We start from the raw sequence: 11,091 nt of genomic DNA on the forward strand, positions 1-11,091 counted from the left end.
TTATGGAAAAACTACTTATACAGTATATATTCTCTCCCGGCTCTTATCATTTAGAAATCTCTTTAAATGGCAAGCGACCACTTTGCATATTTTGGATATGTTTTCCAGTCAGTCTGAAACAGAACAAAGAATTCCTGGGAATTCATTACAATTACATATTAGCATAATAGCTACAGTGGGACATGAGTCTCTGACCGAGGCCTCTGAACATCCTCATCATAAATCAGTTTTTTTTTATTAATATCAAGGGAGCTATAAAGGTCCAGATTTGACTTAAAGTAAATTTATATTTAGAAATGTATCACATTATTTTATATAGGTCATGAATAATTCATAAAGCAGACCTAATCCATGTAAAGTTACTGATAAGCATGTATGGCGTTCCAATGGCCTGTTGTGTTATTCCATTGAATCACAGACTGTACATATGGAATATATCTGCCAGTGCTTCATGACTGGCCTATTGATGAGGCACTGGAAGAATCAGAAGTGAGAGGGGTAACTTTCACTCAGATCTGCTAAAATGGTCCAATAGACTCAACAAATCAGCCAAATTGACAAATCCGAACATTCAATCATGAGGGTCATTTGTAAAATTACACCACAATTGCCTCCCTATATGCCTTTCTTTAGGTTGGTGCCGGATTTCTAGTTTCCGAATACTCTGATTTTTATTTACAGGGTGGCAAGATTCCTATACGGTGGACAGCTCCAGAAGCAATTGCGTTCCGTAAGTTTTCTTCTGCCAGTGATGCCTGGAGCTATGGCATTGTTATGTGGGAAGTGATGTCATATGGAGAAAGACCCTACTGGGAGATGTCAAACCAGGATGTAAGTATTGTAGACAAGAGCCGTCCATCTCATTCCATGTCGTGGGATAAATATCTATCAAAGTTGTGTTTTCCTCTTCCTGTTTCCATGCACAGCTATATGCCGCAGTAAATGAAATCTGGTTCAGCTATGATCTTATCTAACTTGCTTTACTTGTCTGTACTTTTTCACTCAAAAAAGAGTGTTCTTTGTTGAACTGGCTTTGGTCTTGGAGTAAGCCTGATAGACTGGTCTATAGATGATGTATTCATTTTAGGTGTAGTCCTGTTCCTTCAGAAACATTCAAGATAGCTGATATATGGAAAAGTGGAACCATATTTTGCATTCAGGTAAATGACTGCTTCACTAAGCTCAGCTGATATTGCAAAAACAAGTACAATATTAATGAAAATGGCAGTTTAAAGACCATATTAAGCCATTACCTTTTTAGTATTGCTTGTTCAGACAATTAAAATTGTGTGTTGGGAGTACACATTATCATTTAAAGATTACTTTGTGATGAAACTTTTTATATTTGTCATTTTAAAACAATCATCAGTTGGGCAGAACATTTTATTAGTGATGGGCGAATTTGTGCCGTTTCGCTTTGCCGAAAAATTAGAAAATTTTTTTGATGCCGCCAAATTTTTACCAGCCAATTTCCGTGTGCGTTTCGTGAATTTGTTCGCCAGCGGCGAATCGCGCAAATTCCCCACGAATTTGCGCCTGGCGAATAAATTCGCCCATCACTAAATTTTATCTATTTTTTGCCTTGAAAACTAGTCATATCATTAAATACAATATATGGAGTAAAGGAAAATGTATCCTCCATTCTGGAGAGAATTGCTTACTCTGTGCTAGTAATCAGCTGCAGGATGTAGTATTGTAGACCAGAGCAGTCCATCTCATTCTATGTCGTGGGATAAATATCTGTAAAACTCATGTTTTCCCCTTCCAGTTTCCATGCACATATATACCAAAGTATATAAAATCTGGTTCAGCTATGATCTTATCTAACTTGCTGTACTTGTCTGCACTTTTTCACTCAAAAAAAGAGTGCTCTTTGTTGAACTGACTTTGGTCTTGGAGTAAGCTTGATACACTGGTCTATAGATGATGTATTCATTTTAGGTGCCGTCCTGTTCTTTCAGAAACACTGGTTTTAAAGGGAAAAAAAATAATTAAAATGTTCTGCCCAGCTGATGATTGTTTTAAAATGAAATGACAGATATAAAAAGTTTCATCACAAAGTAATCTTTAAGCCATTACCTTTTCAGTTTTGCTTGTCGAACCATCAGGCAATTAAAATTGTGCGTTGGGAGTACATTCATTCCAGTAATCTTTTAAAGATTACTTTGTGAAGAAACTTTTTATATCTGTCGTTATAAAACAATCATCAGCTGGGCAGAACATTTTAATTCGTTTTTAAAAATTGTAAATTAAAACAGTTCTTGGTAATGGACTTTTGGACCCTACTCTATAAATACTGAACCTTCTAACCACACCAAACACCATATCTGCCTTACCCTAAATCAACCTTCCAACCTTCTTTGAATAAAACTGCTTGAATTGTCAGTCAAGCTAAATTATAGCCTTGTCTCAAGTTAAAGCACATTGACACTCTTCTGGGTTGAATTAATGTGTGCTACAGTCATGGCTCATGTGCTACTTGTTCCTACTGCATGATCTTTTGTATTAATTAATTTGTATTTCCATTTGTAACCAAAGAAAACTGAGGAATGTTAATAATCAAAAGGTTAACAAAAGGGGGTAAGTTATTGTTTCTCTAGATTCAGAAGTCAAAAGCACAAAGGGGAGCAACATTTTGCCCCCAGTGGTTCATGGATAAAACACTGCTGATGCTGCATACATCAATCATTGCTCAATTAGGTGAACCCACAAGTTTCCAATTTTAGAGCAACAGCAGAATTGGCTATAGATGTAGTAGCAAAGCCATTTGTAGATACTGTAAATACTTACCATGCTCAACACGTACATTCATGCTTTGTATTCAAGTAGCAGTTATTGTACTTACATTATTTTTATTACAACAATATATACCAGCAAATTATTTCACAGCAGTCCTCAGATGACATATTAATATGAAAATTCATACAGATTAATTAAAAAAAAAGAAAGCAACAAATGGCTAAGCTGCAATTAATACAAATGTTATATTTGAGCACAAAAGTGAAATATAAAAGAGCATAAAAAGTATATAAATCACATATTGTTGCCTTTTCCCTGAAATTTTGCCAAAATTTTTAGGATGAGTATATCTTGTAATGGAGAATCAAAGAAAGGCTTAACAGATGTTTAATCACAGCCTTTATTAATGATTTATATACATATTGTTCAGAATAAAGAGGAGCTGAATAAACAAACTCTGATCCAAAGCCAATGACATACAACCCCAACAGACTGACTTGAAATTTGCAACCAATTTTCTAACCCCACCCCAATCTGAGCCATAATTTAATGTGTCCCTGGGGTCAACAATAATGTTAAAGTTAGAATGGGTCACTCCTTAACAAGAAGGAAAGGCCTATGTAATTGGGGTGCCAAAAGTTATATATACTTACCTCACACCTCGGGGCCAGTGATCCTATCAGGAGAAAACTGCACTGGTCCGGGGTTCTTCTAGTGAGCACCACAGATCGATCGGCTTCCTCCTTCTTCTTTCTTCAAATTTCCCAGGACAGATGTATGTGCAGTAGAACGAAATAGCGGACTTCATTAACGTTTGGCTTTTTACGCTACTGTGCATGTGAAGAAGAAGCCGTAAGCCAATTGCTCTGTGGTGCTCACTTGAAGAACAACGGCCCGTTGTAGTTTTCTGCTCATAGGAGCACTGGCCCAGGGTGTGAAGTAAGTATATACAATCACTTGGGGGTGCCTAACTTATGGCACCCCCAAGTAAAGAGAGCCTTTTCTCTCTCCTATAAGTTGACTTTGTCCAGGTCAAACCCACCACCCACTCTGATCCACAGAGATCTACCTTCAATCTAAACACGCCAAACCTATTATTATATTGGCCTCAAGTAAACCTGTCCAGTACCTGGGGACAAAGATTTGGTAGTAAGCATAAAAATAAACCATAATATGTAGGGATGGGCACATTTTTTCACCTCCTTTCGCTGAAAAAATGACGCCCATAGACTTGTATGGCGGTCTGCGTCAAAAAAAAAAAGACGTGCGTCAAAAAAATTAATGGGCGTCTGCGACAATTCGCCGCCGGCGAATTTTTGGCGAAACGGGTCAAATTTGCCCATCCCTAATAATATGTCATTATCATGATGAAGTCATCTATTATCCTGCAGTACTTCATGCACTATGCACATACATGGCTATGAACATGGCTGCACTCACTGTATGTAGGCCAATTTGGGTAACCCAAATAAAAAACAGAAAGTATTTCTTTGCTTGCAACTAGTGGCGTAACTAGATGATACTGGGCCCCGCAGTAAATTTAATTAGGGCCCAACAATATTAGTAAGTTTACCTATTCCAAGATATAATGAAATGTTTATTAATTAGGGGCTAATGATGGGCGAGTCTGTCCTGTTTTGCAGAAAAATTTGCAGGAGTTCCAAAAATTTGTGAAATACATTGAAGTTAATGGGCAAATTATTCCCAGCTGCACAACTTTTTATATAAAATACATTGGAGTCTACGGGTGTTTTTTCCCAGCAAAACTTGTTAAAGAATTTCGCCCATCACTAAAGATACTTTACTTTAGAGTCCTCCGTAATTACACCCCTGTGTGCATCAGTGCAATGTACAGGGGCTACATTCAGTTATCCTTTATTAAAAAAAAAAAAGCCAATTCAAGCTCTCTCATTCCAGGAGCAAGTGTTAGCCACTAGCATCCTCTGTACAACTCTAACTTGAGAATCTCTGCTTTTTCTGAATATGATGTACGTGGCAATCATTATTACCTCTGTGTAATACAAAGGTTCGCCCCAGTGCATTTATCATTTGGAACAGTACTTAAAACTCTTCTTTTCAATTTGTTAGCCATGAATATATAAATGAATTGGAGCCTTAGAACTGAGGGGGAGAAAATAACAGCTAATGGATTTCAAACAATACTTAAGTAATTGCCTAGGAAAAATGAACAAAGAGAATATCAGACTATGTGTCTCCCAAGGGTAAGCGAAGATCCAAAATAGGAATCTCACTGCATTGTTCAAAATGCTTGAAGAAAAATCTTTAGCGACTTCTACACAATTTATTCATCAGGGACTTATTTTTATTGCCGCTAAAAACTAACATGAATGCCTCCAAAGGGAGAGCGGCACAGCGTGTACATTGTTATGGAGATAATGGCATTACTTAGTAAATGAACTAGGAGTTGTACTAGTCAATGGCATTGTTACATGTAAATGTTGTTTCATTATATTTATTTGATTACAGCATAATACACAAAATGTGTTTTTGTTATATCACCCTCAAAGATCAATGGATATCATTAGTTCTCAACGTGAAGCTTGGTTATTATACCAGGAGTTACATATCACTGAGGCTCGCTGAAATATAAATTTCTGGTTCCATCGGTATTATTAGAAATAATAAAGGATCCGGAGTCTTACCTTGATTCTGCTTCCCAGTGAACTTTGAATGGTAGAGTAAGTTGTGCCTGAAGGTTGACTGGTGTAGACCAAGCAGAAGCATTTCCTCAATATGGAAATCAACTTCTCATAGTAACATAGTAAGTTAGGTTGAAAAAAGACACAAGTCCATCAAGTTCAACCTTTTGACTTTTTTTATTTTTTATTTTTTTTAACCTGCCTAACTTCCAGTTGATCTAGAGGAAGGCAAAAAACCCCATCTGAAGCCTCTCCAATTTGCCTCAGAGGCCGAAAAAAATCCTTCCTAACTCCAAAATGGCAATTGGACCAGTCCCTGGATCAACTTGTACTATGAGCTATCTCCCATAACCCTGTATTCCCTCACTTGCTAAACACCATCCAACCCCTTCTTAAAGCTATCTAATGTATCAGCTCAATGAAATACTATACTAGTGAAATGTCTTATGGGGACTTTGACCTTTGCTATTGGTAGCAGCTAGGTGGGTGACATTGATCTATAGCACAATTGTCTTCGTTATTCTTTAAAACTAAGGTTCCAATTGCATCTGAATTGCAAACACACAACAACGATGTATTATCCACCTATGTAGGGACATTAAGGGGGTTATTTATTAAACAGCAATTCAATGACAGGCAGGCACCACTCCGGAACATCCATCGAACAAATAGTAGAATCCAAGAGCCAAAAATAGGCCTATGAAGAGCCTATGATTAAGTGTCCCTGGGTGACACGAAATGCATAAGGCTCTATCCTTTTAGACATAATGTAAAATAAAGAAATATTTTTTATACTCTATTTTTGGCTCTTGGATTCTACTATTTCTTCGATGGATGTTCTGGAGTGGTGCCTGCCTGTCATTGAATTACTGTGAATTACTCCCCTATGCTGAAGGTCTGGGGCATGAGCACCCAGACCCAACTGGGAAAGCGATAAGCTTATCCTAATGATTCGATAGATTTATGCTTTTCATGATTATCTAGTTTATTGTATATGGTTATTTATTAAAGTCTGATTTTTTTCTGGTTGGATTTTTAAAGGGGAAAAACACATTTTTTCATATAAAAAAAACACTAAAAATTTTTCAAGATTTTTAATGATCCTAAAAAAAAAATAACCTCCAGTTCAGACCTGCTGAGTTCATGTAGAAGTCAATGGCAGTTGTCCTGTTGACATTTTGAAGATATCCTGATCTGCACTGGGTTTTGTTCAATAATTCGAAGATCTCATGGTTCTGGGTGTCAAATCTGAAAAAAGTCACAGTTATAGGGGTTCAAATACAAAAAAAATGCAGTTTCCGGAGAGAAATCCAGAAAAATGGTACAATTCTGATCATTTCAAGATTTTATCAAGTCTATTTCGGCACAAGAAATTCCCGTGAAAACATTGATAAATAGGGGGGAAAGTTAGTGAGGATTTGGTTGGAGTGCTTTTCAGAAAATAGTAATTTTGGATTATGATAAATAGCCCCCTCAATGGCATAAATGATGCTCAAATCGCTACATAATGTGTCCACAATAGCTATTGGCTGTGTACACTCCTATTCAATCTCTTTCATCTGGAAGTCCACAACTTCTTATCTGAGCTATTAGCAACGCAGCACGAAGAATTCCACAATGACTCAAGCATTCTATTAAAGCATAATCAACTAAGATGAGCTCTATGTGTTTCATATGCTGCTCGCCAGGTTCTAATTTAACATATTAGTCATATGCTTCATAAATTATCTAGAATCCTTAGTCTTTTGTAGACTTATAAATAACATTGCTCTCATCGGGGAGACGTTTGCTGCAGGAATAAAAATGGAAATTTCCATACATTAAAAATGAAATAAAATTGTCAAATATTAGTTACAGGCATATGTAGTAATGTAAGCTCTCAACTGAATATATATCCGTAGTATATATCCGTAGTGTTTGTTTGTATCTCATTTTGCAAACGTGCAGTACCTGATCTGTCAGAAGAACCAAGACTATTGGGACATGCAATTAAAGTTACAAAGTTTGTATTAGGTCTCCTGATTCATAGCAACCATTGCACCATTGGGCAGTCTGTATAATAAAATGTATTTATAACATCACTACAGGGTCGGACTGGGCTGGAGGGACACCGGGAAAAAACCCAGTGGGCCCCGACTCTTTTGGGCCCTGCTGGCCCAAACCTGCTCCCTGCAAGCAGGGGAATGCCGGCCAGTAGGCTGCATAGAGAAGACTTTGCAGCTGGGGGGATGGGACGATGCATCACTATAATAAAGTTCAATGTGCAAAGTCCATTTTTCAGACCATTATGCTTTTTGCCAAAAATGCTGTGGTTTTTTTCCCTAAATTCCAGCATAATTGCACCCAATACATGAAAAAAATTAAACTGCACATGCAGGTATCCTGGATCTCCAAAGTCAGAAAGCACACTTGTGCACAGTTCAGGAGAAGAGGCAGAAAGGATGAACAGATTGGCGACAGCAGATTATTAAGTGAGACCAATGGTAAATATATATAGGATTCAATAAATAGAAATAAATTATCACTCCACACTGATTTCAAATAAAGTGTTTCTGTTCTGCATTGTGTCTGGGCTTGCATTTTGGTGAAATATAGAAAAGATCTGCCAAACAAGAGGTTCTGGGAAGTGACGGTTTAGCTTCTATATCATTCATATATATCTAACCCCATGTGTCCACATTTTGTGCTCTAGCAGTTAAAAGGTGAGGCAAGAAATACCATTATTAACTCACAAAGCTGGCTACCTGATTTATATGTGTCTTGTGTCTTTTATTTTTAAACCAGGTCATTTTGTCAATAGAAGAAGGTTATCGGCTTCCTGCACCCATGGGCTGCCCAGTCTCACTCCATCAGCTAATGCTTCATTGCTGGCAAAAAGACAGGAATATTCGGCCCAAGTTTTCAGATATTGTTAGCTTCCTGGACAAACTTATCCGCAACCCCAGTGCTCTGCACATTCTCGTGGAAGATGTCCTTGGGTAAGGCTGGTGACATATTTTGAATTACGGAATAGATGGTAAACTGTCCTTAAATAAGGGAGCTGTTTGCTGTAGAGTCAAAAGTTAAAGGCAAACTAAAAGGGAAGCAATATGTAGTTCTCAGTACTAATTGTCCACAGAAGTAGAAAAACCAATAGCAAATACAGTAGAACTCCCATTTTACATTCAGGGGGCCAGAAGAAATGGTGTAAAATCCAGGGAAATGTACTGTGCATTCAGGCCTGGCGGCACATTTTTGGGGGTGGCATGCCGCCCAGCCGCTCTGTGGGGAGCCTGTGCTCCCCAGTGCTCCGGCGCTTGCACGCTGGCGCTTTTTTTTGGAAAAATGGAAATTGCGCCGGGAGATTCACAAATTTATTCTCCGGCGGCAAAATGCGGGAATTTGCCGCTAATTCATTCCAGGTGAATTTATTCTACCATCACTAGGGATTATTAGAGTCAGCTGACTGGTACCAACTCCTTTCACTTATCTCTAGCCTTCAGATGTTTATTGTCTCTAATCATTTCTATATGATGTATTCTAATTGCACCAATTTCCATTGCAGAATGCCTGAATCACCAGGTGATGCACCAGAATACCATTTTGTGGTCACAGTAAGCGAGTGGCTTGAATCCATAAAGATGGGTCAATATGCCCATAATTTTATGGCTTCGGGGTTCACAACGCTGGACGTGGTTTCGAGAATGACCATTGAGTAAGTTTTTCAATTGTAAGGTAAATCATTTCTGATATATACGCAAATAAATAATTTGTATAATATAAAAAATACACACATGACTGATTAAGATCATTATACACAGAGAGGCAGATCTATTCATTTTTTAATTACATTTGTATCTAAACTCAGTTGTGAGAAAAATGTTACTTAAACGCAATCACTTTTATTATGCTTTTGATATTTTTTGCATTGTTCCATGGATTTAAAAGAAAATTGATTTATCAAGAGTGTGAAAAACTCTTGAAACATTTGAAAAATTTGAAACATTTTACAGAGATTTTCCTGAATTACAAAAAAAAAAAAACCATGAAGCTGGAGCTATAAATGTACCACTTGAAGAGATACTGACACCAGAAAGTAAACTTTTCTACATCTATCATACTATTTATAATTTTACCATAAAAGTATTTTCCCAATGCTTTTACATTACCTATTTTATCCCCCATGTTCCTCTATGAGGGGGCTGCCATATTTGTGCAGCCGTGGTTCATTAGCATTAGAATCTCTAACTGAGAAGGGAGAGTCAGGTTGGCAGAGTAAGGTTTAAGAACTTCAAGTAACAAATAATTACAAATGCAGACCTATCAGCAAAAAATTACCTATATGTAACTTTTTATGTGTATTAATATAGTGTTTGCATCACTTTAAGGTTGATCCAGCCATTGCATAAAAGTGGGATTCATGCATTTCCTGGACATTAGGGGGCAGATTTATCAGGGGTCGAATTTCGAGTTTATGGGAGTTTCTAAAAACTCCCATAAACTCGAAATTCGGAAAAAAAAATGACCAATTGAAATTTTTTTTTTTTTTTTTTTAAAAACAGATGAATAGGATCAAGATTTTTCACCAAAAAAAAATTAAAAAAATAATTTTTATTTTCAAACATCCACCAAATGACTCCATATTGATTGTAGGAGGTCCCCCATAGCCTAAAATTCCAATTCTTAAAGGGACAATACATGATAAATTTCAAAATTCAAATTTCGAATTTTTTTAAATTTGAATCAAATTTGGACTATTCCCAAATCGGATTACACTAAAATAAACTTTTAAAAATTCAAATTTTCAATTCGACCCTTGATAAATCTGCCCCTAGTTGTCAAAACTCTACTTGTGACATAGCCCTTGAGTTTAGATTATTTAATATGACAAATATGTTATTTTTTTGCATTACTTTGCATTATGTCCCCATGAACACCTGCCCCAAAGACCTGGAATGCAGGTCTAATAACAAGGGGGGAAAGGGGACTGGAAGCTGTTGGGCTGGTGTATTTATGGCCAATTACCTTCATTTATTAGCTTGGTGGAAACAGCCTGGTGTTCCAGCTGCTATACCAAACCAGTTATATAAGAAATGTCCACTTATGAATGCATGTTATCACTGTATGAAAAGTACTACAGAGTTAGCCATCGATTTGAGCATTAACATTTTCTATTTTATCTGTTGTACTATATGAAAATAGTAACATATGCATATTGGCTTCTTCCCTAGTGACATAAGAAGAGTTGGCATCACGCTCATTGGACACCAGAGAAGAATAGTGACCAGCATACAGACTTTACGACTACAGATTATGCATATACAGGAAAAAGGATTCCATGTATGAACTTAGTAGAAACAACTGTTTTGTGCCTCAGCATTTCTTTAACAGAAGATATTCTTATGCCTCATTACGGACTTTCCCCCCATCTCTAGATGATCAAACTCCTTATAAAAAAAAAAGAGAGAGAGAAGAAAATGCTTCAAGAGTGGGGATTTTAAAGCAAAACTTTACTCAGACATCTATTATTGATATATTATCCTGGGCTCTACTGCAGACCTACTACTTCCTGGTAGTGAATGACTAAGAATGGATGTATTTGTTTGATCGTTTACAGTTGGCGCTGGACTCAACTGGGGTAACTTCCTGTTTGAGGATCTCCTCCAGGACATGATGGAAACTGTTGACCTACCCGATATACCGTTTACACTAT

General features: G+C 37.1%; 1 protein-coding gene across 2 annotated transcripts in view; it reads left to right on the top strand.

Moving 5' to 3' along the window:
• Nucleotides 1-10,864, top strand: part of LOC108708862 (ephrin type-A receptor 6) — a 394,409-nt gene extending 383,545 nt beyond the window's left edge. For both annotated transcript variants that reach the window (XM_041583374.1, XM_041583375.1), the window contains 4 exons: nucleotides 682-831; nucleotides 8,184-8,377; nucleotides 8,944-9,093; nucleotides 10,610-10,864. In XM_041583374.1, coding sequence (XP_041439308.1) covers nucleotides 682-831; nucleotides 8,184-8,377; nucleotides 8,944-9,093; nucleotides 10,610-10,724 — 609 coding nt within the window. In that variant the 3' untranslated portion in view covers nucleotides 10,725-10,864. The remainder of the gene's footprint in view (nucleotides 1-681; nucleotides 832-8,183; nucleotides 8,378-8,943; nucleotides 9,094-10,609) is intronic.
• Nucleotides 10,865-11,091: the final 227 nt, after the last annotated feature.

Source organism: Xenopus laevis, chromosome 2S, assembly GCF_017654675.1.
Source record: "Xenopus laevis strain J_2021 chromosome 2S, Xenopus_laevis_v10.1, whole genome shotgun sequence".
Taxonomy (NCBI): Eukaryota; Metazoa; Chordata; class Amphibia; order Anura; family Pipidae; genus Xenopus; species Xenopus laevis.